General features: G+C 43.3%; 1 protein-coding gene across 1 annotated transcript in view; it reads right to left on the bottom strand.

Moving 5' to 3' along the window:
* LOC113019585 (uncharacterized) overlaps positions 1-17043 on the bottom strand; it is a 62129-nt gene that overhangs the window by 15894 nt on the left and 29192 nt on the right. Inside the window, exons 5-9 of the mRNA XM_080299396.1 lie at positions 16066-16144; positions 15108-15327; positions 13142-14942; positions 11630-11803; positions 11216-11389 (exon numbers count right to left, since the gene is read on the bottom strand). Coding sequence (XP_080155522.1) covers positions 11216-11389; positions 11630-11803; positions 13142-14942; positions 15108-15327; positions 16066-16144 — 2448 coding nt within the window. The remainder of the gene's footprint in view (positions 1-11215; positions 11390-11629; positions 11804-13141; positions 14943-15107; positions 15328-16065; positions 16145-17043) is intronic.

The following is a 17043-nucleotide window of genomic DNA, read 5'->3' as shown; positions in this document are numbered from 1 at the left end:
TCCAAGGATGTTATCAGGATCTGGAGCTTTGAGTGTATTGATTTTGGCAAGGGATCTCCACACACTGTCTGGGGATTGTGTCACCACGGTCTGTAGAGTGGGCTTGTAGTCTGTGATGGTTTGTATTCCTTGCCACTGCCTCCAAGTATTTCTGCTGTCGCTGAAGCTTTGCTGTAGTTGATGTCACGTGACAGGTTTGCCCTTGCTGTTCTTAGACTCACCTAATTCCCGGCTCTGAAGGCTTGCATTTTTCAACCTTAGGAGCATTTAAACCTGACCTGTGAGCCATGGTTTCTGATTGGCCCGGACAGTGATAGTCCTGGTCTCTGTGATATCATCAATGCATTTTGGGATGTAGGCAGTAACAGTTTCTGTATATTCCTGAAAGTCTGTGGTGTTGTCGTGTGTGGCGGCCTGTGGTGGAAAAGCAGTCTTGCAGTGCCTCTGAGGACCCTTCTGGCCACACCTGTACCTGCTTACGAACTGGTTTGGTGACTTTGACCAGGGGCCTGTGGGAACCCATGGCACACCTAGGTTTCTGCCTGTACTGACCCTTATGCAAAATAGGTGGAATTAAGACACAATTCCAAAAGCAAACACAACTGATCAGTGCTGAGACTGGTCCTGTTGCTGAGGTTGGGGTGATCCTGTAATCTCTTATGAACTACCTCCAACACTTCTATAACTGGGATTCAAGTGAAGACAGATGTAACATCTCTCTCTCACTGTACATGTACTGTTTATAAAATTAGGGAAACATAACCCGCACAAACAAAATAATTTGCAGGACAAATGTTTGACATCAATTTTGTTCGATTTGAAGAAGGTGGGGGGGCCAACTTCACTCACATGTGTTTATAAGGTTGGGGAAACCTGCAGTCAGCTGAGACTGAAGAAGTCACTTGGATGAGTGACGAAACGTTTCTCTAACTGAAAATGTCCAGATGAACAGAATCAACCTTTTGGGATTTACTTACCTGGATGATTAAGCACGCATCAAGACGTTATTTTATTAAAAATTTTAAAATGTTAGCAGCACAAACAAAAATTTTTGCAGCACAGACATCAATTTTGTTTGATTCCATTAATGTAGTTGGCTGGTTGACCTCTGATGACCTCTAGAAATTTTTATTAATATCCAAACGTAGCACAAACGTTTGATACCACTTTTGTTGGATTTGAAGAAGGTGGGGGGCCAACTTCACTCACATCTAGCAGCTGGTTCATTTGTGCTGCGAGATCCTCATGGAGTGCAGTCACCTTCTTCAGCCAGGTGTGAACCATGTCAGGTCTGATGCTGTCCAATTCTTGATACTGGAGACTAGTGATGTGCGATACCACTGATTTTCTTTCCGATCCAATACCAAGTAATATTCAGGGTGGTATCGACGATACTGATCCGATACCGATACTTTGTACAAAAACTTATTTTATTTATTGTATCTCAAATTATAGCATCATAATGATTACAGGACATCAGACTACTTGTTCTTATCACTTAATAATGTAGGGTTCTTCATATAGAAATAAAAAAAATGAAGTTGTGGGCTATTTGAACTCGTTGCCCTCCTGCAGCACTAAAGAACTCCGTGACAGACATCTGTCTCGCCCTAGCAGCACCTGTCCCTGTCCTCCTCTTCAGTTCGCCTCAACATACGCTCGTCATATTCTGTGATATGATTTACTCTGAGGTGTTTGACAAGGTTAGTGATGTTGCCACAACCATACATGCCAACCCTCCCGATTTTTCCGGGAGAACACCGAATTTCAGTGCCCCTCCCGAAAATCTCCCGGAGCCACCATTCTCCCGAATTTCGCCCGATTTTCCAGGACAACAAAATTGAAAAATCATATTGCATAATTCATAGCGCGGCCCAGCCAATTCCAGTTTCCAACAATGGCGGCAGCGACTTAGTTTTAATATTACTCTTATTTCTCTTTCTGGGTCGCAAAAAAACTTTTAACATATTTTCAGGTGAGAATGTAGCTGTGTAAACTTCAAATATCTGAGCCGACGATGGCTCAGATATCATCATGATATATAAGTCACTTTGATAACTTAAAAATGTTATTGTTTGGCTTTTTCAGTGTTTTATTTGTTCGTGAGTAAATCGGTTTGGCTGAGATTAAAGTTATTAGATTCGATTAAATTAAATTTAACTTTATTAATCCCTCGGTAGGGTTACTCCGGGGTTTTCACACAGATGAATAAACGTCAAACAGAAAATGGTTAAACAGAAGTGTGAGACGGTTGAGAGTTTACATCAGTGCCCGGTTATATTTTAGAGAGCAAGGAGCAGACGGCAGTTTCACTCCACCGAGGGAGCTCGTGACGTACTACCCGGCTTTCTTTAGACCGCGACGGGCGGGTCCTCAGGTGGAAGCAGCCTCTGAATTTGGACACCCCCGATGTTTCCGGGCCGGCCAATAATAACGGTGACATTTAACGTATTTTATCCGATAAATAAACACTGTAAAATGTATTTACCCCCCCCCCCCCCCCCCAACAGCCCTTTTGAATGTCTCCCTAGTATGGCCACAACTCCTCACTCTTGGAGCACTTTTTTGCCACATGTATCGCAAACCACGTCTCAGCTGTTTGTGGAGGTAAAATACGTCCGCACATGACTTCAATTACGCTCAGCCATTGTTGTGAGTGCGCGCGCCAAGGGGCTGCGAGACATTTATACAGCCGTATTTCGCACATGACTATGAAAGGCGGAAGAGGAAGTAGTTCCTTTGAATGTAGACAATCCGAATGTTATAGTTTCTTTCCACTGTGTTCCTGTTAATGATAAACTACAAATTTACTCTAAATTACTAAAATATCGATATTTTAATGTGAGAATCGATTCTAGAACATAAATGATTGGTATCGGAGGAATCGATATTTCAGGATCGATCCGCACATCACTACTGGAGACCTGTTCTTGGATGTCTGCCACTGTGATGGTTACTGGACCCTTTTCAGGGAGGTCGTTGTAGCCTTCCCTTAGGTCCACTAGCCACTGAGCATTGCCGTTATGGGTTGCATCCTTCTCCGATATTGTCTTCCAATATTGCTCTGTCTCCAGTGTGTGGTTTTCATATTGTTCCCTTGCCACTGAGAGTACACCTTGGCTGGTTCTCTGGAGAACAGCTGGTTTATCCTTCTGCCTTCTCTCTCCCAAGTGTACCTCTTCAATCGGCTGGCCAAGGCTGTGAGTAGTTGCTTGGCAGTTTTTCAGGCAGGCCTCAGGTATGGACAGCTTGCTATACATCTTGGATACCGTCTTTGTCGCACCTTTTTGCAGCTCCAACAGTTGGCTAACCTCTATCCATGCTACCTTGATACTAGTCTCCAGACTCCTTCCCCATAGGGGGTATTGCTTCTTATGGCTGTTCAACTTGTAGCCAAGCATCTCACTGATCACTCCTGCTGTAGTGTAGATCAGCTTGTTAGTCTCAGTAATCGTGGCTGTAGGTATCGTCCATAGCGCTGCATTTACATCATCTAGCAGATCTGCTGAGGGTACATTTATTCTTGCTAACCAGCTACGGGGACCCAGGTTTCCCAGTTCCTCTTGCACTCAACGATCCTTCTTCCATTGCACTTGAGGCTTGGTACCCAATCTCTGGCTGCAAGAGCAATCTCTTCTTTCGAATGTTGTAACACTGAGCTACTAGTGATATGTCGGTCGCGAACGAAATGGCTCTTAGTAGTAGTAGTAGTAGTAGTAGTATTTATTGTCATTGTCAAGAACAATGAAATTGCGTTTGGGGCTTCCATACAACCCAAAAAAAGAAGAAAATAATAAATACCCCTTAAAACCCAAGTGTACATATTTAACCCAGTGTGACTCCAATGCAATAAGACAATCCTTAGCAATAATGTTCGTAGAAATTCAGACAAAGACCTGAGAAACATGACAAAATACAACAATGCAACCCATTAAATATTATTGTACTGTGAGATATGATATCAGATATGATAGTTATCTATTTAAGAAAGAGGGGGGGGGGGGCAGGAGGGGGAAGAGAATAAAGATATGATGCACCAATGCAGACCAGTTCATTGCTATTAAGAAGTTGGATATGGTTATTGTCCGTGAGAGGGGGGCAGAGAGTTCAGGAGCCTCACAGCCTGTGGATACAGGCTGGATGTTCTGGCCATCCAGGTCTATACAGGCCTGGATGTTCTGGCCTGTATAGACCTGTACCTTCTCCCTGAGGGCAGCAGATGGAAAAGGTGGCACGCAGGGTGATGTTGGTCCCGCAGGATACTGTGCACCCCCCTCAGACAGCGAGTGGGGAAGATATTACTGATCCCTGGCAGACTTGTTCCAATAATTCTGCCAGCTTCTTTCACCACCCGCTGGAGTGCTTGCTGATCGGCCTTGGTGCAGCTGGGGAACCACACTAGAAATCCATACGTCAGAACGCTGCTGATGGCACAGTTGTAGAAGTTCAACATCAGAGATCTGGGAATGTGTGCGCTCCGCAGTCTCCTCAGGTAGTAGAGGCGCTGTTGGGCCTTCCGTGCAACTGAGGTGATATGGTTGCCCCAGGACAGGTCCTCGGTCACAGTTAACCCCAAGAATTTAAAACTGCTCACCCTCTCCACCGCCTCACTGCCAATGAAGGGAGGCAGATGGTTGTTATGACCCTTCTTCCGGAAATCTACAATGATCTCCTTGGTCTTTTTGGTGTTTAAGACCAAGTTATTGTCGTGGCACCATGACTCTAGTTGTTGCACCTCTGTCCTATAGTTTGTCTCATCATTGATGGATATAAGTCCGAGCACTGTAGTGTCATCTGCAAACTTAACAATGAGATTGGACGCGCAGGAGGAAATACAGTCATGGGTGAAGAGAGTGTATAGCAGAGGGCTCAGAACACACCCCTGAGGGGCACCGGTGTTGACCACAAGGGTGGAAGAGGTGTTCTTACCCACTCTGACACTCTGTCTACGGTTAGTGAGGAAGTCCACAATCCAGTTGCACAGAGAGGAGTTAAGTCCCAGTTGGTGGAGTTTGGGACGGAGTTTGTACGGCCGGATGGTATTAAAAGCCGAGCTGTAGTCTACAAAGAGGAGCCGTGCATAGGTGTTCCTGTGTTCCAAGTGCTTCAGTAATGTGTGCAGCACTGTGGCGATCGCATCCTCGGTTGACCGGTTCTCCCTGTATGCAAACTGGTGCGAGTCCAGGGATGGTGGAAAGGCAGCTCTGATGTGTTTAATAACCAGTCTCTCCAGGCATTTGGCGGGAATGGGGGTGAGTGCCACAGGTCTGAAATCGTTCAGACATGTGACATTTGACTGTTTTGGGATGGGAACGATGGTTGCTGCTTTGAAACAGGATGGTACCAGTGAACAGGACAACGAGGTGTTATATATAGAGGTGAAGACGTCCGCCAGGTCCGCAGCACAGTCTTTTAGCACCCGGCCCAGCACTCCATCTGGCCCGGCCGCCTTCCTGGTGTTAATGCTCCGGAACACACGCCTCAGCTCATGAGTGCTCAGGACTGGAGCAGGATCGGTTGAGTGGAGAGGGGGCAGGACAGGGTCGGTGTTCTCCCTATCAAAACGGGCATAAAAGAGATTTAGATCCTCAGCCAGAGTAGAACTGTTGGCTGAGGGTGATGGTGTTCTCCTTTTGTAGTCCGTGATAGCCCTGATGCCCTCCCAGACCTGCCTTGGGTTTGTGTTGTTCTCAAACCTGGCCTCGATACGCCTCCTGTGCTGCTGCTTGGCAGTCTTGATGCCTCTTCTCAAGTTGGCCCTGGCAGCACTGTATGCCTCCTGGTCCCCGGATTTGAAAGCGTTGTTCCTCGTTCGAATAAGTTGTTGAACTCCGTGTGTCATCCAGGGTGGATTATTAGGGAACACACGGAATCGTTTCCAAGTTGTTACATTGTCCACACAGAAACAGATGTAGTCCAAGACAGTGGAGGTGTAACTGTCCAATGCGACACGATTGTCAGTGTCCTGCACCTTGAATACATCCCAGTCTGTGCAGTGGAAACAGTCCTGAAGCATCGGAATAGCATCCTGCGGCCATGTTCTCACGGTTTTGGTTGTAATCCCAGTGCTCTTGATCTTTTGTGTGTATATTGGGTGTAGCAGAAGGGAGAGATGGTCTGACAGACCCAGGTGGGGATAAGCCTGGGCTCTGTACGCATTCGCCATGTTGGTGTACACCTGGTCCAACGTTCTATCTCCTCTGGTAGCACACTTCACATTACGGTGGAAATTGTGAAGTACAGATTTCAGGTCCGCGTGGTTAAAATCCCCAGCCGCAATAAAGTCACTGTCCGGGTGTGCTACCAGGCTGTTATTGATGCTGCTGCTCAATTGTGCTAACGCTAGCTTAGCATTAGCATCTGGTGGAATGTAAACAGCGCAGATGTAAACGGCAGAAAATTCCCGAGGGAGATAGAATGGACGGCACTTTAACACCAACAGTTCTACCTCTGTACTGCACAGTCTTTCCGTTACCGTGACGTTCGTGCACCAAAAGTTGTTAATATAGATGCACAGCCCCCCGCCAGTCTTCTTACCCGAGTCCGCAGACCTGTCGGCTCGATAGGCGGTGCGGCCTGCTAGATCAATAGCCGCATCGGGAATGGCGCTGTCCAGCCAGGTTTCAGTGAAAATCATGCACGAGCAGTTATTAAAAGTCCGTCGAGTGGCGATCTGCAGTCGTATTTCATCCAGTTTGTAACGGATTGAACGGGCGTTGGAGAGGAATATGATCGGGAGTGGTGGTTTAAACGGACTAGTCTTTAGCCGTGCCCACAGGCCTCCCCGCCTGCCTCTCTTCTGCCTCTGCTCGCAACGTCTCCTCCTGCGGCTTGCTGTTGCGGGTAGCCCCGGGGGTTGCTTAACGATCTCCGGGGGGATGAGATACTCGGATGTTAGTTGAAGATCTCCACGGCTTAGTTGTAGTAGATCATCTCTGTTGTATTGAAGTAACCCCAGACTGTGTGAAATAATACACAGTACCACCAAAAGTGCAAAAGTGTAGGAGCTCCGGGCCGCTGTGTCTGTGCGCGCCGCCATCTTGTTACAAGAGCCGGATCTTTGACGTGAACGACGCGAGCCGGCTCCTTATCGCAAGCCGTGGTTTTTTTCTCTCTCTCACCCTCTCTGTCGCCCTTTTTTTCCTCTTTACTCAGGACACGAGCCTTGTGCTTTATGCTGGGAAGAGGCGGGAGGTGCGGTAGTTACACTCGCAGTAGCACAGGAACAGAGCGGAAGGGAAAGAGAGAAAGAGAGCCAGGGACAACGACGTCACATTAGTGGCTCTCCCTCTGTGGAAGAGGTTTTTTTCTCCTTTTCTTGTGTTGCAGGTCTGCCTCATGAGCCACAGCTGAGGTGTGTTCCAGCTCGTCAGCCACGGCATATAGTCTGCCATCCTAAACTGCCACACCCCTGCCACTTCCCCCATTTTTGCCAGAGCTGTGAGCTATCGTGTTTTGGGCAGCGGGCCTTAGTGTGTATGTGTGTGAGAACTTAAACTCTGTGACACTTTGGTTCTTTCTTTTATTGTAAGAAAAGGTGTGCCCTTATTGTGTTAATTAGTTCATCATTGTGGAAGCAGGTAGGGGTTCTCTGCCATTTTTGTTTCAACTGTTTTCTCCTTTTTTTTGGTTAGACAGGGAGCTCAGCCATTGTATTTTGTTTTGGTTAGTGAGTACTTGGTTTGATTTCTAGCTAAAGGGGGTGTTTTGTTTGTTGTTTTGGCCTTGGAGACCCTGAAGAAAAGAGCTTCCCTGTGTTTATTTTTACTGTAGTAGTTTTGGGCAATAAATCACATTTAATGACATCTATTCTCCAGTAGTTCATGTGTTCTCTTTCACTTTGTGTTACCCCTCACTCCAGTCAACACTTCGTTTTTAAGTGGGGCGTAACATCATCCACAACTACAGGGAGTGCAGAATTATTAGGCAAATGAGTATTTTGTCCACATCATCCTCTTCATGGATGTTGTCTTACTCCAAGCTGTATAGGCTCGAAAGCCTACTACCAATTAAGCATATTAGGTGATGTGCATCTCTGTAATGAGAAGGGGTGTGGTCTAATGACATCAACACCCTATATCAGGTGTGCATAATTATTAGGCAACGTCCGTTCTTTTGGCAAAATGAGTCAAAAGAAGGACTTGACAGGCTCAGAAAAGTCAAAAATAGTGAGATATCTTGCAGAGGGATGCAGCAGTCTCAAAATTGCAAAGCTTCTGAAGCGTGATCATCGAACAATCAAGCGTTTCATTCAAAATAGTCAACAGGGTCGCAAGAAGCGTGTGGAAAAACCAAGGCGCAAAATAACTGCCCATGAACTGAGAAAAGTCAAGCGTGCAGCTGCCAAGATGCCACTTGCCACCAGTTTGGCCATATTTCAGAGCTGCAACATCACTGGAGTGCCCAAAAGCACAAGGTGTGCAATACTCAGAGACATGGCCAAGGTAAGAAAGGCTGAAAGACGACCACCACTGAACAAGACACACAAGCTGAAACGTCAAGACTGGGCCAAGAAATATCTCAAGACTGGTTTTCCTAAGGTTTTATGGACTGATGAAATGAGAGTGAGTCTTGATGGGCCAGATGGATGGGCCCGTGGCTGGATTGGTAAAGGGCAGAGAGCTCCAGTCCCACTCAGATGCCAGCAAGGTGGAGGTGGAGTACTGGTTTGGGCTGGTATCATCAAAGATGAGCTTGTGGGGCCTTTTCGGGTTGAGGATGGAGTCAAGCTCAACTCCCAGTCCTACTGCCAGTTTCTGGAAGACACCTTCTTCAAGCAGTGGTACAGGAAGAAGTCTGCATCCTTCAAGAAAAACATGATTTTCATGCAGGACAATGCTCCATCACACGTGTCCAAGTACTCCACAGCGTGGCTGCAAGAAAGGGTATAAAAGAAGAAAAACTAATGACATGGCCTCCTTGTTCACCTGATCTGAACCCCATTGAGAACCTGTGGTCCATCATCAAATGTGAGATTTACAAGGAGGGAAAACAGTACACCTCTCTGAACAGTGTCTGGGAGGCTGTGGTTGCTGCTGCACGCAATGTTGATGGTGAACAGATCAAAACACTGATAGAATCCATGGATGGCAGGCTTTTGAGTGTCCTTGCAAAGAAAGGTGGCTATATTGGTCGCTGATTTGTTTTTGTTTTGTTTTTGAAAGTCAGAAATGTATATTTGTGAATGTGGAGATGTTATATTGGTTTCACTGGTAAAAATAAATAATTGAAATGGGTATATATTTGTTTTTTGTTAAGTTGCCTAATAATTATGCACAGTAATAGTCACCTGCACACACAGATATCCCCCTAAAATAGCTAAAACAAAAACAAACTAAAAACTACTTCCAAAAACATTCAGCTTTGATATTAATGAGTTTTTTGGGTTCATTGAGAACATGGTTGTTGTTCAATAATAAAATTATTCCTCAAAAATACAACTTGCCTAATAATTCTGCACTCCCTGTATTTTCAGTTGCAGATGATTTATTTATTACATTTTATGTGGTGTGAATAAATAAAAGTATATTTACGGTGGTCCCTAGAAACAAAGGACGTACAGACTTCAAAACACATACGAACTCTGAAGCACGTAAAAACTCCAAAACACGTAAAAACTCCAAAACACGTAAAATCTCCAAAACACGTAAAATCTCCAAAACACGTAAAAACTCTAAAACAAAATACAACAGAAGTGCTCCAGAATGCTAGTCGCAGTGTTGAGCTTTTCTTACCTAGTGGCTACACAAGCCAGCAATTAGCAACAACCAGATTTGGTGTGTGGTAATAACAGGTAAATGAACATTTTTTTTAAATTATTTGAATATAAATGAGTGCCTGTGTATAAATACACAAACAATACACATATGCTTTCAATCGAGTAATTTAAGTAATCTAGGTAGCTCTGTTCAGTTCACGCTAGAAATGTGTTTTGGAGTTTGTACATGCATTGTCTCTAGGGGCCACCACATATATTTATACATAAACATATATAAATAAAACCACTTTTTTTTACATTAGTAATTCCTTTTGTGCATAATTTTATATTATTGTTAATAATAAATCAATTAAAGCAACAAAACCACCTGAAGAGCCAGTTTTAGTGAGCCAAGCCGAAATAGCCAGTTCTCTAAAAAGAGCCGGAAATCCCATCACTATGAGCTACGCATTTCACCGTCAACTTGGATGATAAGTATAGAAGATTCCATAGGTCCCTCATCCTTTTCATGTAACCCCTTCCGCCAGGGTTACTTGCATAGTAGCATTCCAACAAGGCCCCATTTTCATTTCTTAGGTTAAGTCTGATGCATGAAACAATACATTTTTAGACATACAGTAGGTTGTGATGGCCGCCGTTTTCTTTTTGAGTATTTATTACACGGCGTGCTGCGGGGAAAAGCCTGTTCTAACGTTTGAGTCTAAGGTTTATTTTTTAGCACCTGGCGGCTCTTTTTTGCTTCTCAGCCATAAATACTCTGCATACTTTTTCACATCATTCAGTTTATTTTGAAAAGTCTCAACAGGATCTTGAGCTTTATTGTGAAAGGTTTGTGGAAAATAAACAAGCAGACTTGTGATGTTTTTACCATTGTTGTTGCTAACGACAACGCATAAAAACAGGCACTTGTCCGTCCGTTGTGTGGTTATATTAAATATAAGAGAAAGAGAGAACTTTAAGAAATTAATATAGCCACTACAGTGACCATCAAAACAATATTGCCGTAAACATTTATTTTGTGACACCACAAAACAAACGATAACGTAAAATGAAACTATAGATGTTTATATACCATCATCCGGTATATATCGTTATATCGAACAGCTCTACCCACCGATGCCTTCTTGTTTCAATAGCCCACTTCTCATCAGGGTGCCCTGGTTCCTCAAAACCTGATGTGGACCTTGTTGAGCGAAAGAGAAGAGCCACCTTGGGAGAACAAGATTAAGCTGTTCCTCTAAAGGACAAAACTCACTCTTGTTGCCATTGTTCACATTTTCCATTATGAAAATAGGGATGCAAAACAGACCTAAATCTTTGAAAAGAACAGTGCATAAATCATGTTTCTATTGTCACACTAAGTGTCACAGTTTTTAAATTTTAGAGTTTAATAATCCACCGAAGAAGCAACTAAAATGGCACCTGCAATTTCTATATAGGTTAGCAGTTTATGTAAATAACCTTTTAATTATCAACAGTATCAATCAGAATCCTGACCTTAGAATTTCCAGTGTGCAATATGAACTCATCACTCCAATGCACAGAAACTTCACTCCTGAGTCCCGTAGGTCATTGTTACTAAGATCCAGCTCTCTCAGACTAAAGTACTGGGAGCAGAGAACTGAGGACAGAACATCACAGCTTCTATCCGTGAGGTTGCACACACTCAATCTGAAGGACACACACAAAGAAAACACTAGCTTTACAGTGTATTGATAGTGGTAGTTTGTAGATTTGACGGTTCTAATCTTATTTTAGAACTGGCTGGAACTCTTATTGTCTTATTATAAATAGACCAGAGGTGTGGGAGTTTTTAGATACAATTAGCACTAATAAAACAACAATAAATGGATGAAGCTGACTTTTATTACTTGTTTTTTGAAAAACAAACAAAAGCTCTTTTGATCTGACCTCAGATTTTCCACTGTATAATGTTGAGTCTTTAGTCCACTGCAAAGAAGCTTCACTCCCGAATCCTGCAGATTATTATTACTTAGGTCCAGCTCTCTCAGACAACAGGATTGGGAGCTAAGAACCGATGAGAGAGCTCCACAGCTACTCTCTGAGAGTTTACAGTGATTCAATCTAGAAAAAGAATGGCATGTATTAAAATTAAATCACTTTAGATGAAGAAATCAAACATCAGTGTGGAGCACAAGTCTTTATTAACTTACAAATACATTTTAATCTGGAAAAACATTTAAAGATTTGGAATTGCACCAGTAACAACCTAATCATAACTCTATAATTAAATGTAAACCAGTAAGGACCTGGTTCATTTAGTAACTCTAGTTCAGCACCTGCAGGGCTACAGGCCCTGTTCATATTTCTAATTGTAAAATATACAATTACTGTTGCTAAATGGCAATCAAACCAATACTTTTCATTACATACTTGACCTTGTTTTAGCGTCTGAATTAATCCTTTATACTTGCTCGTTTAGCTTTTTCCTCTTAAGCCCTTCCTAAAATCCTACTTTCCTTTGATTAGCCAATTTAAGGATGCCTGCTAAAGGCACCACTCTGTCCTTTTGAACTACACCATGTCCACTACATGTGCATAGGTTGTGCAAACGGTAAAACCTTTATAGACAATTTCTGGTTTACAATTACCAATAAAATCTTCTCGCATCCATTTGTACATTTCAGAGCCTGATTCTGGAATATGATAGTGGACGTCGACAAATACAAAATCATTGCTTTCTTACTGAGGACTGAGGACTTCTTACTGCATTTAGTCTTTCAAATATGAAATTTATAAAAAAGTGTCCCTGTTTAAAGGGTGTGACAGCTAAATTATTTTGGAGAGAGAACACCAGGTCAGATCTGAGAGAATTAACAATACTCCTTCCAGAACACTGATTATGAATTTTGTTACCCACAGGGACAAACTGAAATCAAATCAATCTACACTGTATAAGTGGACAAAAACTGATTTCTAGGAATCAGTGAATAAGATTAATAATTGCTGACAGCAGGAAACCAAATGCAACATAATGACTAAGATTCAGTTCACCAGCAACTGAAGTACCTGGGTATATAAGTGACTGTGACATTTGAAAAGTGAAGTCATATCTTCAACTAAGCAGGGCACTGATCCTGAGAATTATCCTTTTTCTCAGGGTTGCGGAGTGGTTGGAGCCTGACCTAGTTAAGGAAGGGAGAGAGGCAGGCTAAAGCTCTTGGAACTCTTACCCAGGGCTAACATGGAGATACCACCAACCATTTGCACTGACATTCAAACCTATGGGCAATTTAGAATTAACAGTTCACCTAACCCCACCTCTTTGGCCTGTGGGAGGAAGCCGGAGAACCGGGAGAAAACCCACAAAAACAACCAAAAATTAAAAAATGCATTGTAATCTGCATTTTGTAGTTTAAAAAATCATTTTAGAAATTAAGGTATGAATATATATGTACTTACAGAGCTTTGTTGGAGGCTTTGACCACTGGCAGCAGCCTCAGAAGAGCCTCCTCTGAAGCAGAGTATTTCTTCAGGTCAAACACATCCAGATCTTTTTCTGATGACAGTAAGATGAAGACCAGAGCTGACCACTGAGCAGGAGACAGTTTATCTGTGGAGAGACTTCCTGATCTCAGGGACTGTTGGATCTCCTCCACTAGAGAACGATCAGTCAGTTCATTCAGACAGTGGAACAGATTGATGCTTTCCTCTGCAGACAGCTTCTCACTGAGCTTCTCCTTGATGTACTCGACTGTTTCCTGATTGGTCTGTGAGCTACTTCCTGTCTGTGTCAGCAGACCTCGTAGAAGAGTCTGACTGGTCTGCAGTGAAAGACCCAGGAGGAAGCGGAGGAACAAGTCCAGGTGTCCATTTGGACTCTGTAAAGCCTTGTTCACAGCACTCTGGTAGAAGTGTTTCTCTACAGATTCTCCTTTTTCAGACTTCTGGAAGGTTGTTTTTTGTTGTTCTTCCAGCAGATTGAGTCCAGAGTTGATGAAGGTCAGATGGACATGAAGAGCAGCCAGAAACTCCTGAACACTCAGATGGATGAAGCAGAACACCTTGTCCTGGTACAGTCCTCTCTCCTCTTTAAAGATCTGTGTGAACACTCCTGAGTACACTGAGGCTGCTCTGATATCGATGCCACACTCTGTCAGGTCTGATTCATAGAAGATCAGCTTTCCTTTCTGCAGCTGATCAAAAGCCAGTTTTCCCAGAGACTCCATCATCTTCCTGCTCTCTGGACTCCAGTGTGGATCTGTCTCAGCTCCTCCATCATATTTGATCTTCTTCACTTTGGCCTGAACCACCAGGAAGTGGATGTACATCTCAGTCAGGGTCTTGGGCAGTGGTCCCCCCTCTCTGGTTTTCAGCACATCCTCCAGAACTGTAGCAGTGATCCAGCAGAAGACTGGGATGTGGCACATGATGTGGAGGCTTCGTGATGTCTTGATGTGGGAGATGATCCTGCTGGCCTGCTCCTCATCTCTGAATCTCTTCCTGAAGTACTCCTCCTTCTGTGGGTCAGTGAACCCTCTGACCTCTGTCACCATGTCAACACAGTAAGGAGGGATCTGATTGGCTGCTGCAGGTCGTGTGGTTATCCAGAGGCGAGCAGAGGGAAGCAGTTTCCCCCTGATGAGGTTTATCAGCAGCACATCCACTGAGGTGGACTTTCTAGGGTCAGTTAGGATTGTAGTTTTGTGGAAGTCCAGAGGAAGTCGACACTCATCCAGACCATCAAAGATGAACACAACCTGGAAGTCTTCAAAGCTGCAGATTCCTGCTTCTTTGGTTTCAGTAAAGAAGTGATGAACAAGTCCCACCAAGCTGAACTTTTCCTCTTTCAGCACATTCAGCTCTCTGAAAGTGAATGGAAATACGAACTGGATGTCCTGGTTGGCTTTGTCTTCAGCCCAGTCCAGGGTGTATTTCTGTGTTAAGACTGTTTTCCCAATGCCAGCCACTCCCTTTGTCAGCACTGTTCTGATTGGTTCATCTCTTCCAGGTGAGGCTTTAAAGATGTCTTCTTGTCTGATTGTTGTTTCTGGTCTGTCTGGTTTCCTGGATGCTGTTTCAATCTGTCTGACCTCATGTTCATCATTGACCTCTGCAGTCCCTCCCTCTGTGATGTAGAGCTCTGTGTAGATCTGATTCAGAAGGGTTGGGTTTCCTGCTTTAGCGATGCCCTCAAACACACACTGGAACTTCTTCTTCAGTGCAGATTTAAGGTTTTGCTGACAAACTCTGCTGGGAGTTCCTAAAAGAACAACAGACCAAATATACCAACCAAATGTTTAGAAAGTTCAGGCAACAATTTCATGCCCTAAATCATTAGCATTTCAACACATGTGGGTCCCTCTTTTGAAACATTAGTAAATGTTCCAGTTACTCAGCAAAAGAAAATCTTCAGAGAAATCCTCACTGTTCTTCAGACGGTCAACCAGATCCTCCTGCTTCATTCTTCTTAGGAAGTTGACTGTGATTTTTATAAATGCCTCTCTGTTGCTCCTCCATTGCTTTTCATCTTCACAATGCAATACTGCTTCATCCTCCATCTCACTGCCTTCATAATATGGACTCAAAACCTTCTGGATCTTCTTCAACTCGTCCTTCACAAAAGTGATGATGTTGTCCTCCAGCAGCTGGAACAGAATGTGTTATGAATGATCTATTCCATGATCACACTAATACGTTTTAATTTTAAAAAACATCTTTTTCTCTCCGTTTTGGCCTTCTGTCTACACTGAGATGGTGTTTCTGGTCAAGGAAAACTGAGCTTTTTAAAAACACTCTCCAAAGTGGATACATTTGAAAACGCACTTTTTGTGTCGCAGTGTGTGCAAAAACAGAGGCTTTTAAAAACGATGACACATTTTACTCATATGATTCATTCATGTGACCAATTCAACGAGAAGGCATTGCCGTCTATATTTGCGCTCACTTTGCATCTTTGTAATTTTGTGCTACTCACAGCAACAACTTCAACTCATGATCAGTTCATTTAAAAAACTTGTTGATTTTCTTCGACAGTTTGCCACAATGTTTCAAAGAGCCGGAAAGTAAATAAACAGCAGACAGAAATGACGCAGGTCGAATGACCTTATTTTTTAACGCATGCGCAGTACAGAACACAAGTGTTTTCAGTCATTTCAGTATGGATAAAAAACTTTTTGTAAAAAATTGAAAATGATAGTGTGGACGTGGAGCATTTTTAATTTATCCAGATTGCTGTAGACGTTACCCCAGTTAGACACTGAAATCATGCAGCCAAACATCAGATCCATGTTGGACACACTGGCAATCCACTGGTCTACAAAGAGCAGCATGGAGATGATTGTGAACAGAATAGATGTAAAAGTAGTTGCTGTACATGTACAGACCATAAATATGGAGTCCAGGTCTGTTTGATGCTGCTGGGCAGACTGACCACTGGGAACCTCTGAGCTCTGCTGGTCCACTCTGTGGAGGAATTGTGGGAAGTAGTTCACATTGAGACATTTTTACTCGCCACACACACCTCGACGTGAATGACAGCATCTGTTGGTTGTTGGAATTTTAGGTGATTTTACCACCTAAAAGATGTAGGCATAGTCACTTTTGCCTGAGTTTTCCTTTCAGATAATAAAATGATGAATAGGAAATCAAATATACAAATTATACTCAAGTGTTCTACCATTCTTAATCATGTTCATATTGCAGCTGGTTGTATATGATCCTAAATGATAACGCAGTGTCTTATCTACAGTCAGTACAAAACTATGTTACACTGAATAATGTGGAGCTGCAGTTGTAGCAGGAGTAGGCCTCAAAACAACTACACCAAACAACAAAAACTAGAATTCCAGCCTTACTCACAAAGCGAAACACAATGAGTACAACTGTATCCTTCAAGTGCTACACAACCTGCAGGCTGCTGAAGCAGAGCTGCACATTCACAGACTCACACCAACAACAGTAAGTATGAGCTACATTGGCTGTTGACTAGCCTCACTAAGAGTTACAAGAGATGACACTCCACAAATTCTTTTATCTAAAGGTCACATACACAAAGCAGCTTTACAGAGGTCATCATGACTACCACGTGCTGCCTTTGACAGCTGTTTGACACGTCAGCCATCTTACTCTAGAACTTCTCAGGTTGCTGTACACCTTAAAAGTTTGGCTAACTTTGACTTGTTTATCTGCAGTGGACTTCATCATCATACCAAAGGCCAAACCAGTGTCAGTGCACAAAATAACAGAGTGATGCTGGTCTATTTAACTTCTAGAAACTAAAGTCACTCTCCACTTTTCAGAAAATTCATTAAAAAAAATAAAAGTCTAATCTGTTAAAATGTAGAAAGGAAAGTTTCCTCTCT

Source organism: Astatotilapia calliptera, chromosome 3, assembly GCF_964374335.1.
Source record: "Astatotilapia calliptera chromosome 3, fAstCal68.1, whole genome shotgun sequence".
In the NCBI taxonomy this organism is placed as follows: Eukaryota; Metazoa; Chordata; class Actinopteri; order Cichliformes; family Cichlidae; genus Astatotilapia; species Astatotilapia calliptera.
This window is presented reverse-complemented; position numbering and strand designations above follow the sequence as displayed.